Below are 18,559 nucleotides of genomic sequence, written 5' to 3' on the forward strand. Positions count from 1 at the left end.
GCCCAGCCACTCACCGCAACATTTTCCTTCACGTCCTTCTTGTACAAGCTAGTAAGTCTATTTCATCTGGTTTTTATCTATTTACACACAGTCAGCTACTCCGTAAGTTCACCACATATGCTGTTTGCATGGGTAAAGTTGTGTACAGCACAACTTGTATCCAGAGGTGGGCTCAGGAAATTTAAATATGTTAATGAAAGGTGTGAATTTAAAAAGGACTGCACAAACTGCACTGGAATCACAGACCTCTCAGGTCCCCAAGTCCAACCTCACCATGCCCACTGCCCACATCCCTCAGTGCCACATCCCCATGGCTCTGGGACACCTCCAGGGATCTCCCCCACCTCCCTGGACAGCTGTGCCACAGCATCACTGCTCTCAGGGAGAAGAATCAGCCCCTGACAGATCTACTTGCACGTGCTGTGGAAGGAAAGCAGGCACAGTGAAGCATCAAGTCTCAACAAATACATACAAAAACCAAAATCCATAGGAAAATTGGCCTCTTCATTCATTTTGGTGGCAGTGTTAGAACTCTTAAGAAATGAAGTCAGACTTGCACACAGTCCAGCGCATATAGAAATTTAATCTTTTAAAAAAGACCTTTGCCTGGTGGAATTGGAGCCCAGTCCCAGCGTGTCACAGAGAAACAAATTATCCCAGGAACATCAAACCACAGAAAACAGTCAGGACGAAGTGAGCAGGGTTTGATCCGGGCAGCTCCACTCAAACCAGGGGAGCTTTGGTGCAAATTTTCACAGTCTAAAATTGAAATGAAAAAGGAGCAACAACAAAACTTCACTGTGAGTTGGTATCAGCACACCCAAGTGCTTACAAAGAGCATGAATGCTCACGTGGATGTTGTTCATAGCCAAATAACACAGAGGTCAACCACATCCCCACCTCACAGCCAAACTAATACATCTAGTCAACACACTGCTTGAATTATTTTACAAAATAAATTCAGCTGAAAACTCTCAACAGAGAATTTGTGAGTTAAGCAAGCAAAACAGCACAGACCTATCAACAGCAAGAAGTGAGGAACCATGCCTCTGTGAAACGGTGACTTTGGTATACAGGAAAGTGAGATATAAGCCCCATCCAAATATGAATTCACTCAACACTGTGTGCCCCATCTGGGCTCTGAAATTACAGTCGGCTGTGCTTAAAACACAACCACCTCTATCTGGGAAGTAACTGTCTGGGTATCCACTCACACTGCTGTTACTTCACATAATTATCCAGAGCAATTGCAACAGGAGAGTAAGGATTTTGTTCCACTTAAAATTAAAAAGGGAAATTTTGGTTTTAGTGAAGAATTAACTTAGCTCAACAATACACAATTAAAACATTTCAATAGGGTTTCTTTTAAAATACGATAAAACCTTAAAAAGTCAGAGGGAAGGAGTTAACCAAAGAGCTCCTGTCCATGTACGAATGGCAACCCGAGGTCTTCCATACCTCCAATTTTAACCTCAGGATTCAAAAGGGAACGTAGCTGCATCTTGTTTGGATTAGAGCTACTACCCAGGATCCTCATTTTTTCCTCTGGTAACAGCCACTCCAGAGCACTGCCCCGCTTGCTTCCCAGCCCTGCATGCTGACCATGCTTGAGGGAGAAGCCTGCAAGGGCCAGACTCCTCACTGCTGCTCAAATAAACTACTTCACTTCAGCAACCAAACCCTAGCACTGCTGAGATGACCGGCAGAAGCCAACGGCAGCAGGATTTCATCTTTGTCTTGGTAGGAGGCTTTCTCCCTGCAAAGCAGGCTGTACCTCTGCTCTGCCCAGGTCCTCACTGGGTGACAGCTACTGGCTGCACTGGCAGGGAACATTCAGTGCTCTGCATCATCAGCAGCCTGCTTCTGTCTGCTCTCATGCTTTTAGACGTGCATTGCCTGAATGTGCCATGAAGCAGGAGATTAACACGTCTGACAGCATAAGAGCAGAGGGTCTCTATGGCTCCAAATACATTTTAATTCCAACTATCAAGACAGAAGCAGCTGGGGTTTGGTGGCAGGCTTATGGCTACGGCCCCACTGCAAGCACTCGTGCTGCTTCACTAACAGCTAAAAAGCCAACACACATTTTAAACAGCATGCTATTTAGAGCAGCCAATGACACGATGGTGAACAGGTCTGTGCCCAATGTACCCTCGAGTTTACAGCTGTGCCACTGCCAAACAGAAAGAAACTGCATATATAGGCCAGCTTTGGATTTTTCACAGTTATTTTCTCAGTGTAAAACAGCTGGGGCCTGAACAAAGAACTCTGCACCTTAAGGATGAGGCTTACTTAAGCCAATGAGCAGACAGATTTGCACGCTAACACATCAATCCTCACTGAGCAGACAGGCAGCCTGGGGCTAAAACATCACATATGGAAACATACACTTCTGTAACAAAGCTGTAATATCAGATTAAAGATTAAAAAAGGCATGTATGTATTCACACCTGCCCAAGAGCTGGACAGACACTTTCTTTTTGCATTGCCTTCTTGATTTTTTCAAGTGCTGCCTCCTGGGATGATGGCTGAGATGCCAACCCCCCAAAAAACACAGAGCTCTATTTATTGTCCTCTCAGCAGGCTGAGTTTCTCTGTAACAGTTAGAGTGGTGTGCAAATACTGTGTATTTAAAATACAATTACTCCGGGAGGACTAAAGTTTTCTTCTTCTGTGGCCACTGAATACCAGCAAGTTTCAGGCATCTGAAGGCACAGTCTGAGAGAGAGTTTTCATCACATAAAAGCACCTTGATTCTTGTGACCTTTTGTGTTTTAATGTCCGAATGAAAGCTCTAGCAGAAGGAAAGCAGTGCACCAACTGTTCTAGGAGGAGGAGATCGATGATTTGTTTAGTGATGTCACCACTAATCCACCACTTAAATCCAGACTTCGACCTTCTTTTTCCTAGAAACATCAAAAAACAATAAATCCTTAACTCAATGCTGCTTTGAAATACACAAGCTTTTGAGTTCAAAAGATGAAACGTGCAATTCATTTTCTGTTTGTCAAACCAATATACAACTACACATTACCTGAGCATCTAAGCACACAGCTTGCTGTGAGACTTGAAAAAGCCTTAGCAGAGCATTTATTCTCTTTTTTCAATCTGTTTTCTCCTCTCCACAACCAAACCTCAGCAAGAGGTTGTGCAGAAGCTGGATTTAGTACCTGTGTGTTGCTGCCAGCTGCACACCCAGCTCACAGCAGCATCCTGCTTACCTCTGGTTGAGAACACCCAGAACTGGTGATATATGGCTCCTGTGGGTTCACCTTTTGTCTCCCAAGTGGAACCCCCAGCTGAAACTATTCCTGCTGCTGAGACACACACTGCCTCCTCAACCTGTCCCCAGGAAGTTGCAGGGGTGCAGTTTGAGTTTAAAGAGCCTCTCAATTAAGTTCTTTTCCTTTTGGACCTCTATAACCTGTGGATGAATGCTGTTACCCGCTGCAGTGACACTGCCTTTGGTGCTCTCAGGCAGAGCGATGCAGAAATGACAGCCATCATGCCAATGAAAATAAACAAAGTGACATACTTACAGCTCTGTAATCCAAGAACATTTCCTTGAAAGCCAGGAAGTCAGTAAATGTGAGGAGCATATCAAATATATCACCTGCCATTTCATCTTTGTGCTGCCTGAAGAGAGAAGTTGAGGAATGAGAAAAGCATGTGTTCAATTCTTATTTTAAAATATGAAGTCAAAAAATGGTACCAGGACACAACAGAACTACAACAAGGATATTACAGGCCTCTCATAAAGCACAATTTTAGACAAATATTACCTTGCAGCGTTTCTAATCGTTATAATATATACATTAAAATATTACCATTTATCTAAACACAAGCTTTAAGAGTATCAGTTTCTTTGTCTGATTTCCAAAGACTGATGTGTAAGTCAAAAGAATTCATACCCAACCAGCATTTGTTCCAGTTAAAGTAGAGAAATACTACAAGTTGTCCTTTCCAGAGCTATTAATGGAGCTATTCACTTTAATTAGCCTTCACCAGATGGCACATACCTGCACAGGTAACACAAAACCCTTATTGCTGTTAGTCTGGGAGATGCTACTGAGTGGGAATTCAAAGCTTTCTGGACCCAGACCTCTAGAGCTCGGTTTAGATCCTAGAGCAGCCCTGCTAAGATTAAAGGGTGCAGCCCCCACAGTCACCAAGCATAACAAAAACACATCAGGAAGGTGGAGAATGTGAAAGTCTGCTTTTAAACAGGTTCAAAGCAAAAGAAACTTGGAGTAGGAGTGGTTGTGGGTTTGCTTGTTTTGTTTGTGTTCACCAGCAATCTATGCAGCAAATGATTTTATAACATATTTCAGCATAATATTGCAGGAATTGAGAGTAGCAGAGCACTACTACTATTATTGTTATTACCATTAAGGAGGAACTTCTTTCTCAAGGGAGAGCTATGAACACCTAAATTCAAATCTAGATAGAAAGACCGAGACACACACAACCCTCCTCCCACCCCCCCAACAAAAGCAAAGCAGACTTACTGCAAAGACATTGTGAAAGCAGTCATATTAAAACCAGGAATCCGATCGAGCAATTTTTCTTCAATGTATTTCTCTATTAAAGAGATCTTAAAAGAAAACAAAGGCCAATCAATCAAAACCAACAAAAGAAAATGCAATCAGGAATCCTCTCCAACCCACAGCATCTTAATGATCTTCACATGCAAATTTGAAAACAGTCTTCCCCACTGTGCCATGCACACATTACACATTATTTACCAAAGCCACAGGCTAGATTTCTGTAGAGAAGTTAAACAGATGAACACTGCATAAGCTTTCAGGAGAAACAAACAGAAAGGAACCTGTGGCTCCAGATAATCCCCCTCTTGCTCACAGACCACAGCTGTGCTCCACAAAGAGTCAGCAGGCATTACACTGCCTTTGCTCTACGTGAACCCAGCATGCTACAAAAAGGGGAATGCAAGACCTGACGTTGGCCTTAGGAAAATAAAAAAAAAAAAAGCAATCCATGTGAGGAATAAGAAAAAGTATCTTACATATTCATTAAAAATAGAAGTGTAGATGAGCTTGTTTTCTTCTGAGTCATCGAACTCCTGGTAGTGCTTCTCCATAAAAGTCCTCTGTATGGACTGGAAGTCATCATCTGGACCACAACAAAAACGCATCATCTAGTTGGGAGTTGAGTCACTCTTTTCACAACAGAAACCCCACTGTCACCAGTCCTCTGCTTTCCTGTGGCAGCCACCAGCCTGGCACACGTGCAGGCAGTCACACCAGGAGCACAGCTGCTGCTGGGCCAGATCCTGGCCCATCTGTGAGAGTACAGAGGGAGCAGCTCCAGCTGAGGGAGCCCATCACCCCTGGCAGCAGCACATGGCTGCGTTTTGGCAGCAGCTCTGCCCTCAGAATGGAATTTAAAGTCAATTGTCTTCCTACAATTTCTCAAATTCAAAAGTACCAACAAGACTGTCAGACTGCCAGCTACTGAAGGCTTTTTTTCCAGTTGTGGAAATGAATAAGGCAAATTACCACCAACTCAACACAACAGGCATGCTGCACACCTCCTGGTTAAGCTGAGAGCTGATGATTGCTTCTGCTCACATAGTACAAGATTGGCTTCACTGAACATTCTTACCACCAACAGGTTCTGCCACGTTGCAGGCTGCTGTTGTACAAACAGTACACAAAATACTTCCCTGTACATTTTTTTGCTGCAGTGATGATGAGAAGAAAAGAAAGAGAGCTTCCATGAGCAGGCAGAGGGTAGACTGGCTGTGTGTGTGCAGCATTTTTAGCACCCATCCTGTTGTCTGCTTGCTGAGCTTACCCATGATGATATCCTCCAGGTACCCAACGATGGCATCAAACTCTGCATCAGATGGGGAGGAGCTGAAAGCAGAAAAGGTGGTATGGCATAAATACACATTGCAACTACGGGAAAAATAAACTTTGGAATTAAGAAATGTAAAGGAAAGGCCAAGTGCAGGGAAAGCCCAGGAAAGTGAAGCAAACACAATTTCCTAGTGCTAACCTAGGAAATACTCCACGAGACTGACAATGAGACTGCTGTGTGGGATGTTCATTTGGCATCTGTAATGCTTTCCTAATTAAAGAGTTGTTTTACTGGCATTACTGTTACATAATTCCAGTCCAGATACAAAAAGAATGAGAAGAGTACAACCATAACACCAAATTAAGTATTTTCCATGCCATAAATCCAGGCTTCTACCACATTTATTTCCTGCATAACTCAACGTGGTGACCGCAGAACTTCAGACGCTGTTTTGCAGTACTTGGTTTTCTTAAACTCAATAAATGCATGCATTATTTCACTGAAGAAACTTAAATGCTTTTTCTTATGCATGCTACACACAAAGGGCAGAGCCTCATAAGCAATAAGCAGATGTTAAGCATCATTATCAATCCAGAGAAGGAACTTTTGGCAGCAACATTTCAGGACTCTGCTAATTTTATTGTTCTTGTTCAAACACATCAGTTAGGAGCAGAGCAGAGCTCTCCTTCAGACTGTGCTGCTCTCAGACAGCAGTCCACCAGAATTAAACCAAGAGCAGTTGAACGGTTTGGCCATAGGGCTCATCCTGACCAGAAATAACGTAAAGATATTTGAATAAAGAATGCATCTGACCACCGGGCCATGTTCCAGCAACATCTGTGATGTGTTAAAGCTTAGAAGATGAGGTACAGGATGCCCAGCAGAGTGGAAAGCACGGATTTCCACCAGAGGGCACAGCTCAGCCAGAAGAGGAGCTCACACCGGGCAGCAGCAGCTCCGCGTTCCTCCACGCCTTTCTGACTTCAAGCAACAGAGCTTCTCATTTTGCATTTCTATGCAAGACGACCTCGCTATGGATAATTTGCTTTTCTTTTTTCTCTCTCTCCCAGTGAACACCACCACCATTTTTAGAGGCTTTTCCAGCTTACATTTCATAGTTTATTCTATTAATTTAAGCCAGTTTCAGCTTGTGAAGCACACCACCCGACTGTAGCTGTTCCAAACCAGCACCGATTGTATTTCTCTCTACACCACACCTCTACCTGCACATCTCAGCAAACACACGCTTGCAAACCCCATGGTTTAAGCACACCAAGGCCAGCACAACCTCTGCTGCTGTAGCAGCCCAAGGCCTGTGTGTCCTTGAGGCGTGACAAACAAACGATGGAGCGAGAGAGGCACAGCCACACATCCCCTTCGGCCACAAGCTTCAGGTGAAGAGCATGGCAGGAAGTATAAGGTGAGCCTTAACACCACCCGTGTAAAATTCGGTTAGGTCATAGAAACACAGAAGGGTTGGGCTGGGAAGGACCTTACAACAGCCCATCCAGCCCCAAGCCCTGCTGTCAGCAGGCACATCTCTTATGGATCAGGCTGCCCAGGGCTCCACGCAGCCCCGCCCTGAGCACCTCCAGTGGGGCACCCACGGCTCGCAGGGGCTCAGTGCCCTCACAGTGACGAGCCTCTAAACCCGCACTCTTTTAGTTCAAAGCCATTCCCCCTCACGCTGCCACTGCAGGGCTGCCGGGCTCCGCACGGAGTTCGGACTTCATCTCAACTCTGAACGGATGCTCCTCCCTCCCAGGGCTCTGCGCCGCTGTGTGCCCTCGTCCTCCCAAAGGGCAGCACGGCATACATTCGCTCTCGTCTTAAATTCCTACTAAGATACGTTAAGCAGGAAATAGCTGCCGTCGGACCCGACGCAGAACGCGGCACACTTACACGGCCACACCGAAGTTCTCCTCCTCGGAGCTCTCCATCCCTCCTGCACAGCGTGCCGTGCCGCAGCTAGCTGCGCTCTTCCTTCTCGTGGGACAAAGCACTGACGAACCACACACGGTGAGGCGCTAACAAAAAAGTAATTAAGCCAGACGGACGGCAGGCGCCACCCGACGCGCGCACACCGCCCCGCTCCCCCCAGGGCCCCGCACGCCGTCTCCCCCCGGCCCGGCCGTTACCTGGGAAACGCTTCCTTCCGGTCTGGCTGCAGCCAATCGCAGAGCGGAAGCGGCCGCAGAAGTCCCGCCCACACACCGGGAAGAGCCAATGGCAGAAGGCGCGTGCCGCCATGGCAGGCCGGGATGGGATTTCGTCCTCCATAAGCTTCCCCTGACAGCTCTAAGGCCATCAGCCCACGTCCCAACACAAGCAGAAGCACAACAGGACGGCAAACACTCTTCAAGACGTTTTATTTTCAAACAGACCGACTGTGCCACGCTCCATTTCTCCCCTTCTTGAGTTTCCCACCCCTCAGAGCCCCACAGCGAGCACCCGCTCCACACAGCCACCCCATAGCAGAGGGCAGCAGAATGCCAGCCCCCATCCACAGCCTTTCCTTACGGGAAATGAGTAGGACAGCCCTCTGCAACACAGCTCCTTCGGGTGCTGCTGGCTCTCTCTGCCCAGCAAAGCGCTCTAAAGCATTCGGGTCTCCTTGTGAAGCAGCATGCAGGCACCCAGACCCACGTCCACAAAGGCACCTGGGTTATTTGGACCCCTATGTTCCAATTAGACTCCTCTGTGGGCCTGGGCCTCGGAGCCCATCTCATACAGCGCTTGGTACTGACCAGGATTCCCAGGCACTTGGGGAAGTTTCACCTCGGTTAATCCTGGCCAGGGAACCCAAAGCCTAGAGCTGACGGCATCCATTAAGGCAGAGTTCGAAGTGGTTCTGTCCCACTTCTTCCTCTACAGCACGCTTCGTATCTTTGTGCCTATCGTTGCATTTGGAAGCATTTGGAATTTCATCTCTAAAGCAGAACGGCAAAGTGGAAAACACCTGAACTTTGCAAAGTAGAGTCCGTGAGGAAATGAAGCGCCCCAGGCACCCGTTTGCCATCCTGACCTTCATCAAAACAAACAGTTGGAAGAGAATTCACATTTCAGCAAGACGACCAGCCCTCGCTCCACTCCTGATTCAGTCTGTATTTGGAAAAAAGCTCAACAACAAAATGATGCACAGAACTTTCCTAGGGAACACTTTTTACGTGAGGCTCAGAGAGACTTCTCTCCCCCCTGCTCCTGTGGATTAAATTCAGCACCCTTGAGTTAGGGAAGGCAGAATGTGAGAGGAACTGCTAGACAGCCTGATTCTGGGACCCGTATGCAGTGCTATCAGCTCCTAGGTCAGTAGGAAGCAGAAGTACTCAGCATGAGGAATACATCTCAGCTTTCCTAACAAAGATGGTAAAAGATTTTGAGAATAAAATACCTCACAGCTTGAGAATTCACTACAACAGCCTCCACTACTGAATCGCTGCCAAGAAGTGGGATGGTTATGGTGCAAGTCACGTATGAATTAGTAGAGTTCTACTATATATCCCAATAATTTAAAAAAGCAACCTGTACAAGTCTTGGAAGAGAGAGTTACACAGCCTCGGTGCAAAATAAGCTCAACTCCACTGACTTTTGTGCTACTTCACCAACTGAACCCTGATTCCTTGTAGAAACCTAACTAAGTGGTCAAAAGCTGCTGCTGAAACACATCCTCAACATACAAATGTCACAAATGTGTAACTCAAGTGGAGCAGACATTTCCCCCCATAAGATCCCTACCAAAAATACAAAGTGTGGCCCCAAACCTGCTCAGAGCAGGACTGATACATGACAAGCAAGGTGCATTTTTAAAGAGTTACAGAATAAGACTGAACTTGTTATCCAAATAACATTTCCCCCCCCCCCTTCAAATACACTGGCCCAGAATTCTTCTCTACGCTTTTAAGTTAGCTCAATATTTTCCAAAGTGAACATAAGCTTCAAAAACAATACTAATTAAAAAAAGATGTTTGTAGATACCTTAAAAAATACCCAGAATATCAAATTAATTCCAGTCCAGCATTATAATTAGTTAAGAATACCTCCCGAAAATTATATCCTCACAAAAAAATGTGGATATTGAAGTTAAAAGCATCAGAAACGTTATGTACTTGAAAATACCACCGATCTTTGAGTAGTTAAAAACAAATCAGAATTTTCTTTGGAATCACCGAGTTATTAAAATGTGAATTTCTCTACAGTCTCCACACTGTCCTTTCAAATCAGTCTGTGTACAGATCAAGTCTTGGAGCAGTTTAACATCTACTGTTGGAAGATATAGTCTCTGACCAGCAGGAGGCTACATTGAACAAGAAACATTGGCATTCTTTTTTAGTACTGACTTCTGCCCAAAACAGAGACTTTGGAGCACGAGACAGAACGGCCCTGCTTTAGGAGATATTTCTTTTCTGAAATGCATTGTATGTGTACTTCCAGTGCAAATTTTTTCAGCACTTGCGACAGGCGAGAAGGAAAAGGGGAGGAAGAGAGACGCCCTCCTATGCTCTTGCTTGGAGGAACCAATAGCCATAACACACCAAACTACCAGCTTTCCTTACTGTTGAAACCAGTTCCCACTGCTGGCAACCTGAAATAGCTTATTAAAGATCGATTTTTTTTTTTTTCTTTTTTTCTTTTTTTCTTTTTTTTTTTAAAGATAATCAGCTTAGCATGAAATCTGGCCATGGCTACGGCTCTATGTGCGTAAAGATTGGTTAGAGATGCTTCCCCCTTTCTGTATTGGTTGGAGTTCATTAAAAACAAGTCTGTGGTACTTCACATGTGTCATGAAATGTGAGAAATCTGTCTGACTCGGGTCTGTATTTCCTGTCGACACAAAGGGCAGGTCTCCAGTTGCAAGGCACACTCCATGCACAGGTCACTGGAGGAGAAAGAAAAAGAAAGAAAAAGTCTGGATTTACAGCATTTACAAATATTTACAAAACTCGAAGAAAAATAATCAAATGTTTAACAGTTTATTTAGCCTGCTTAAGTTAAAAAAAAAAAAGCAATCAAGGGTAAGTCTTTCAGTGTGGAGATCAGGAACAGCAAGTCAGGTGTTGTGGATCCACACACTTTGAGAGATGCTCAGCATCTTACAGAGCTGTAACTGCTGGTGCAGACTGTCAGGATTACACCTGCACTCTTTATTTCATCTCAGCACTCACTCTGGTCTGGAGAAAAGACTGCCAAATTTGACACAGCTTCTTGCTGAGGCACACTGGATGTCTGCTCTTTTTCAACTTGGAAGCAGTCTTGCCATTTGTCTTCCTGCCACAGTGAGTGCTCTAAAAACACTACAGATTTCACCGCATTAACTTCCCAGTAGGCTACTGAGAATCACAGAATGATTAGGGTTGGAAAAGACTTCCAAGAGCATCACATCCAAGCGTTTTGGGCTGCTTCAACGTAGGAAAGTACCAGGTACCAGCAGTTATCATACTGCTGCCCCACTTTTATCTTCTATAGAAATTTGTGACTTCAGATTATCGACTTATTGAATGTTTAATGAATATCTGGGTGTACAATGAGTTTCCTACTCCCCTCACATGATTTGGAGTGTGCACACAACACCTGTACTAAGCCAGTATTCATCAGCAAAACCTTTGAAATCAGGTTAAACTGCTCTGTTCCTTGCCCAGAGCTAGCATACTCACATAGCCACTGTACCTCTGTAAACCCAACAAGATTGGTAGGAAAGGGAGGAAGTCTGTGCTTAATTACCATCAGTCACATCCTTAAAACGATGAGTTATTTCCTTTGTGCTCTGAAGCCAATCAAGATAAGCAGGGACTGTATCTGATTTCAACTAAGATATGTCAACTGTAGACACTGTTTCTTGGTTGTTTTTTTCCCATTTGCTTTAAAAAAAAAATAAGAGTTTTTACCTGTGTCCACATGGCCTGAGTTCTGTGTCTGCTACCTCATCACAGCAAAGTGTGCAGCAGTTCTCTCTGATGCTCACTTGCTTCAGCAAAGCCAGACGCCTGTGTCTGAAGAAAGAGATGTATCCCTCACATTAGTTGGGCTCTAAACTACTTGGAGTATTGCATCAAGACCAACACAGCACGTGCTCGTGCTACTCAACACTGATGCTGATAAACATTGATAAAATATACAGCACAAAAAATTAAAACTTTAAAACATCCAGAGTTATTCTGAGCAGCCTTTGTTCCCTTGTTCTGGTCTGTAAGAAAGGGATGAAGAGAGTTAGGTTACAGTTCCAGCCCTCACAGCTGAACGTTTCCATTAAAGTGTTGTGTTTGTGTATTTTCAAGAGGAAAACAGCATCTATCCATCAAGAAAGCTTGGAAGCCCTGTAATGCTGTAACACAGTTCAGAAGAACACAGATTGAAAAAGAAAACTGACAGCCCAGTATATGGCAAAAGCCACAAGGGAAGACAGGACACATTCCCTTCTCTTTGACATATATGTTATACGAATGAGTCCCTACATTTCAGGTGTAAAAACTGTACATACATATATCCAATTACGTGTGTATATAATCTATCACATCTATGTATATAATTATAAGCAATGTTTATAGAGAGAGGTGTGTGTACGTAGATAAGTGCACACATTAAAGAAAATCATGTTAATTATTATTATGACAAGCCATTTTTGATCAAGCTACTTTATGAAGAAAGTCCATGTGACACTTCAGACTAGCAGGTGACATCAGAGCAAGCTGGCAGAGCTCCCACCTTTGCTGAAATATGACATTTCAGATTTGGAATGCTTCTGCAAAACCAAGCCAGATGATGGCAGGGTGCAGCACCCAGCCCAGGCTAACACTGCATCCATTGCATCCACTGTAACCCCACAGGAGTTTATGTTAACCCCAGTGATGGATAATTGGGGTCCTACCTTGGGTCCCAGCCTTGTTTTTCAACTCCCTGTAAGGATCAAAGCCGTCTTGTAGATTATGATTGGCATACAGCTACTGAACAGTTCAGATGTTGTATACTAACATCATCCCCTCCACACAAAGAGCAGTAGTGTCCAATGCTGAATGGAGCCTTTCAGTGCTATGGCATACTGAGTAGGCATAGATACAGAGGTGAATGTCTCCAGGCAGATAGCAACAGGAAGCCAGTTCCTCCTCCTTCTGTACAGCTTTTGTGATAACCAAAGCCTCATTCTTGCAGCTATTGCTTAAACACTGTGAGGCCAGGGCCAGAGTGATACCAGTGTCATCACACCCAATCATCAGCTCCTTCCAGCACACAGCCACAAGCTGCCAAAGTCCTCATCCAGAGCATGAAACTGCTAAGACACCCGCTGTGAAAAAGGGCTGATCAGGAATGATAATTAACAGATCACCTTAATGAGCTAAATCAGACTCTCACTTAAAAGACTCCCAGTGTCAAGCAGGTGCCAATTACTCTGGCTACAAGGAAGTGCAAATTGTCTTGCAGGTTGGATTTCATTTCCTCTTTGCCTGAACTCAGTATCACACATCTCAGGCTTTGCCAGTATGTGGCTTGGGTCCAAGATCAAGGTAGGTTTTCTATTTTTAAATAACATGCTATTCCAGCACGTAACTCACTGTAACAATCAGCTAGGTAATCCAAAACCAATCTGCATTTCTTATGGCTGGGGGACCCACTTCCAACTTAATGAGAAGCAACAAAAGAGCCTCTGGACCATATGCATAACAGCCTAGGAAGCCATCATTAGGCAAAGTTGGAAAGCTGGGACACACACCATCATTCTTCTGTTACTGTGTGTGTTCCAGAAAACTGTTTTATTACCAGTGACCTAATCCAGAAAAGCTGTTAGGTTTCAAATCTGCCAAGAATACAGGAAGTTCAGGAAGGATTTACCCAAATTTTGCCCAGGTGGATGTAGGTGGCTGAGCACACGGAAATTTGAATAACACAAAAAGGGGTTAACTTTCATTGCAATCAGAAAAGCCCAACAAGACGTACAGTAATTCAGAACCTCCACACTACCAACATCAAATTAGGTCAATTTTAAATAAGACACACTTTTTAATTAAAACTATAGCTCCTCAATCAACCTAATCATTCTTACACAGCACGAGACACTTTTAGTCCAGTTTACTGTGCAATTTTAAATTAGCCTAATATCACAAAGAATTACTTTAATGGTATGTCTGTGTATTTCTGTGGGCTCTACTTGTTATACCTATGACATGATCCCTTTCCAAAAGAGACCTGCGCAAGTATGACCTCAGAAAAGATAACTCTTACAAGGATAGTGTAAGGCTACACAACTCAGAAGTGAAGTATTTCATTCCTCTGTACTCAGACAAAAGGATTACCTTGGCAAAATGATCTTCTCCTCTGCTGTCAGGAAGGCATAATCATTAAAGGTACTAAATTTCATTGGTGGTGGGTATTTGAAAGGTTTTGCCCCAAAGTTGAACTCGCATTGTTGGTAAGACATGAAACTCGCTGCAGCAAAAAAGCCAGATCTGCAAGAGGAAGAAATAACATTTTAGGATGACTTACAGCACTGAGAGCTTTCTAGAAGCCATGCTTTATTATAAACAAAAATACATCCTAAAACAAAGAACATTTTCTTAAATAGATCTGGTTAAGCTAGCTGGAAGAAAAACCTGTAACACACCCCATATCAGCTGCTTATGTTGTCCTTTCTTAGTTCTCAGCCTTGGAATTTACTGTCAGAATTTATCTGAATTTACTCCCCAGTCAACCAATAAAGGCTGCTTACTTACAACTGGGATTAGTCACACTTACAGTAAGAGCAAACACACACATCTCAACAGCCCACAGCATGATCCTCTTTACATCAATCAGCTCAGGTCTCTCCTTCAGTGGCAGGACTGGAAACAACATTTTCCTCCCAAACAACTGTTTGGTGCACCTGCAACACTGACAGCTATTGGGGAGAGCCACGTGCCCGCTGCTCCTGGCTGCTTTATTTGATCAGGCACAAGACAGGCAAACCTGCAAGGTCTACAAGTTCCACACGATGTGCACCATGAATTCAGGTTTGTCAGCTCCCTGAGCACCATGCCCATCTGTCTCTCCTTGCTCCTGCAGGATTACCCTGGGACAGCTGTCTGCTTCACAGCCACGCAGACACCTTGTAAAAACACCAGAGCCATCACCCCTTTCAGTTTTATTTACAGAAAGGCCCCAAGTTGAATACTGTAATTTCTAACTGCACAAAAGAATCTGCAAAGTATGCAAGTGCCATACTCCACATCAAAAGAGAAACAAGCTGAATAGACAAGATATTTTGTAAGACTTTACACTGTCTTCTCTCTCACTAGCATCTCGAGCTTCATTTTGATAAGGAAATACAAAGTGATTAGCACAGTAATGTCCATTTAGAAAGTACTGTAGTGTTTAATTAAGCTGCATAGGAAGCCTCTCTCAACTATCACTCCAGCTTCCCAGAGCTGAAATACTGAACTTCTCCGTGACAGTGAGAGGAATCAGTCAGATGTTAATTGCAACAGAGTTGGAAATAATAGCCTGACACCATTCTGTAATGTAGTCAGAGAGATCCTGCAGCATATATTCAATATACTACCCAGGTCCCAGCCCCATTGCAATGCAGCGAGTTAATACAGCCTTCAGAATGCACAAATCCACTTGATAACATTATCTGAGCTGTGACATTTCTAAGCAACTTTCAGCTGGGAATTAACTTTTCAAATGGAATGTTTTTCACATAATTAGAACTATTATCCATACAGGTCACTGTCATTCCCACTGAGCACATACTTACACAGCTGATGAAAAGACTTGCTTCTCAGCAGGCAGCTGGTTTCCATTTAAATAGAAGATCATTTGCTTTTCTTGCAAGTCTAGCAGAAATCCTATCGTGTCTCCTTAAGTGCAAAACAGAGATCATTTAAATCGTTCCATTACACTGCATGTCAACAGCTGAAACAGCTAAGTAGAAGCATCACATACCTTAGTGAGCTGTCTCACTAAGAATGAGCACAGCAAAAGAAGTAGTGTGCAGCAGGCTGTACTAGCAAAACACAAGGCAATGTGGTCAATACGTAAAGTATTTTAGTCTGCCAGTGCTGTGCAATGGTATGGAAGGAGAGCTGTTCTCTCCCCACCCGTCTCTCCCTGGCTATTTTACAATTACTGAAGATACCTTCAGAACACATACTTGCTAACTTCCTAATATGCTTGTGCCAACCTTGGGAAAAATTTCTAATAGAAAAGAAGGCACAGAGAGCAGTTATCCAACAAGAGCACGGTGCCCACTTTGCATCTTTCAAGCACTGCAAGTACTACTAGTAAAAGCACAGTAATTATTAAACACTTCACATCATCAGGATTAGGCAATAACTATTTCAGTCACACATCTGCTAACAAGCTATGATGCCTGCAGAAGGAAGAACCCTGGGCAGAAATCCAGCTAAGATAAACAGCAAATTCAGATAGGTTGAATACAGTCTGAATACCTTCTTTCCAGCAGGGATGGGAATGTGGTTTACTTCTGGCATTATACCAAATCAGCTGCCGGCAGCCATCATATGCACAGGAATACTCATCATCTCCAATGCCATAACCTTCCTTTAGGAAAAGGAAAAGCACTTCAGCCTGCAGCCATTCCTCACAGAAGTCAGCTAAAGCATTCAAACTAAACCACTCCTCCAAGAGCAAGATGGGATTTCTCCCCCTCTCCCCCACCATCTCTTATTTTTCAAGAGCCTTGGCTTCGTTTTCACATCCAAATGAGTTTGTTGGAGAGTAAAGAGGAATAAAAGAAAGGGATATCCTCTCTAAATTGTTTTTCAGTCTCTGTGAGCTATTTTCTCTGTCTCTGTTGTCTATTTAAAGATCTCAAGTCCAGTAGCTGAATAGCTATCTTCCCTTCTTGAAGCTTATAAAGTCAATACAGGCACAGAACATCTCTCTTATCTTCAAGAGAGTCTGGTAACAGATACCCACCCCATATCCAAGAGTGACCAGAACACACAGCACACAGACAGATAGCAGTCCCAGGACCTTCACTGAACGTGCTGCATGTTCTGTCCCTCTGCGTCAGCCTCCCTCTGTTTGAAAGGAGTCCCAAGCAAGCACAAGTTTCAGAGCAGCAGATGAATCCATTGTGAAGGAGAGTCCAAACGTGAAATCCAGAGGCATTTTGGAAGACAGCTTACTTACGTGGTTGGTCTGCAGTGCAAACACCAGCCAGGGTCTCATTACATAAGGTGTCCCAATTAAAGTTAGCCTCTGCTAATGAATGTTTCATGTCATATTCAAGATCAGTTTTTTGTTTTGTTATACATGCTGGAAATAAAGAGCATGTGGCTTTTCTGATGAGTGCTCACAAGATAATTTCTTTGTTTCAGATAGAAGCCTGATGAACTTATATGCCAGCAGCGTTCAGTCACCAGCAAAACAACCACAGCAACAGAAAACCCAGCTCAGATATGACAGCTTCTGTTTCCAACCCTTGTACAGGAAACAGACAAAAATGCATCCACACCAAGCTCCTTAAGAGTAAATGGGAAAAAGTCCTTTAAACCTCTTAAGATTCTGAAGGCAGACATGCTGTCTTTCACTTCCAACAGTTTCCATTACACTCAATAACAACAATGCCTGTGCTTAGGACAGGTCTGTAGGGTTTGGCTGTTTTTTTTCTTGTTGTTTGCTTAGCTAAATTTAAAACAGCACTCAATGCCATGCTAGAACTGTGGGACTGGACTTTGGATGTGATACAGACACACATGCATGTCATGTACCAGCAAAAGACAATGTCATTTACACTACTACATGGAATAAAGTGCAGAAAGACCATTGGAAGATTCAAGTTAGATGGTGAGAAAGGCCACACTCCCATTCCCGTGTGTTTCTTGCCACTGATGTTTCCATTCACCTCCTTGGCATGTCTCTCTCTCTGCCCCCAACTGATATTTACTCACATGTCTCTATTTGGCCTATCTTCCTTTTAGCTTCTGCATTTGACACAGCTGTAGAATAACTTTCTATAGTGATCAGAAATGAGCAGGTTTAACTTCTCATCTCTATATTCAAAGTAAGTAAACACCTCTCCTGAAGGAAATGCCAAGTAGGATCAGAAAACCATGTAATAACAACTAGAAAGTAGGATTACAGGTATATTTCTTGTCAAGCTCAGCCAGTAGGAATCTCAGCCCTGCATTTCCATTCCAGTCAGCAGCAGTAAGCTGCATCATCTAAGCCTTCTGCATTGAAATTTTAACTTGTGCTTCAGTGAACTTGACAGTGGCTAGCTTTAGAAGGCTGATAATGCGGGAAGTTCCTTCTAAGCTGAAGCAGACAAGTTTCTTGGGTAGCAGCCACTACACTTTCTCAGCATTGTGAAAATAGAGAAGCAAATACGCTACAGCATATTGAGTTGGACAGCCATCCAGTTTTACCATGAATATTTAAGGAGAAAGAGGCCCCAGGTCCATCTCTACTAACATTAGCAGAGATTTTTCTCTGACTGTAGGTCTGGACACCGTGTTTGCCAGCACTTAAGTATGATGTGCCATGTAAGAGCATAACTTTAAAAATTAAATACTGAAAAGAATATCTACAATAAGACACCAAGCTAGCTGGATGAGAGAACAGAAGAAACTGTAAATAAGCAAGTGTACTTATTCTATATAACAAAGGCAAAAATGCAGAGAATTCAGTCTTTCCGTAATGCTTATGTTTAATCAAAAAAGCTGCCACATTCCTGAACTGCATCACATTGCTTCTACCAGCAGCACCAATGATGCTGCATTATCCCAAAATCACCTAAAAAAAATAT

General features: G+C 43.6%; 2 protein-coding genes across 6 annotated transcripts in view; both read right to left on the bottom strand.

The window, feature by feature from the left end:
- Positions 1-563: 563 nt before the first annotated feature.
- Positions 564-7,974, bottom strand: ARL2BP (ARF like GTPase 2 binding protein). Of its 2 annotated transcripts, none has more exons than XM_003209685.5 (6): positions 7,723-7,968; positions 5,815-5,876; positions 5,024-5,130; positions 4,509-4,594; positions 3,540-3,636; positions 564-2,906 (listed from the first exon to the last, which is right to left on the bottom strand). In XM_003209685.5, exons 1-6 carry the CDS (start codon positions 7,758-7,760, stop codon positions 2,826-2,828), a joined length of 471 nt encoding a protein of 156 aa, XP_003209733.1. In that variant the 5' UTR covers positions 7,761-7,968; the 3' UTR covers positions 564-2,825. The 2 variants fall into 2 exon arrangements, with proteins under 2 accessions (XP_003209733.1, XP_085091512.1); XM_085235386.1 differs by lacking the exon at positions 564-2,906 and adding an exon at positions 2,925-3,424 and having other exon boundaries at positions 7,723-7,974.
- A 198-nt stretch (positions 7,975-8,172) lies between these two features.
- Positions 8,173-18,559, bottom strand: part of RSPRY1 (ring finger and SPRY domain containing 1) — a 32,497-nt gene continuing 22,110 nt past the window's right edge. For all 4 annotated transcript variants that reach the window (XM_085235377.1, XM_085235378.1, XM_085235379.1 and 1 more), the window contains 5 exons: positions 16,236-16,347; positions 15,542-15,644; positions 14,103-14,255; positions 11,703-11,807; positions 8,173-10,696 (listed from right to left, as the gene is read on the bottom strand). In XM_085235377.1, coding sequence (XP_085091503.1) covers positions 10,600-10,696; positions 11,703-11,807; positions 14,103-14,255; positions 15,542-15,644; positions 16,236-16,347 — 570 coding nt within the window. In that variant the 3' untranslated portion in view covers positions 8,173-10,599. The remainder of the gene's footprint in view (positions 10,697-11,702; positions 11,808-14,102; positions 14,256-15,541; positions 15,645-16,235; positions 16,348-18,559) is intronic.

The sequence above is a fragment of the Meleagris gallopavo genome, chromosome 13 (assembly GCF_905368555.1).
Source record: "Meleagris gallopavo chromosome 13, MGAL_WU_HG_1.1, whole genome shotgun sequence".
Taxonomy (NCBI): domain Eukaryota; kingdom Metazoa; phylum Chordata; class Aves; order Galliformes; family Phasianidae; genus Meleagris; species Meleagris gallopavo.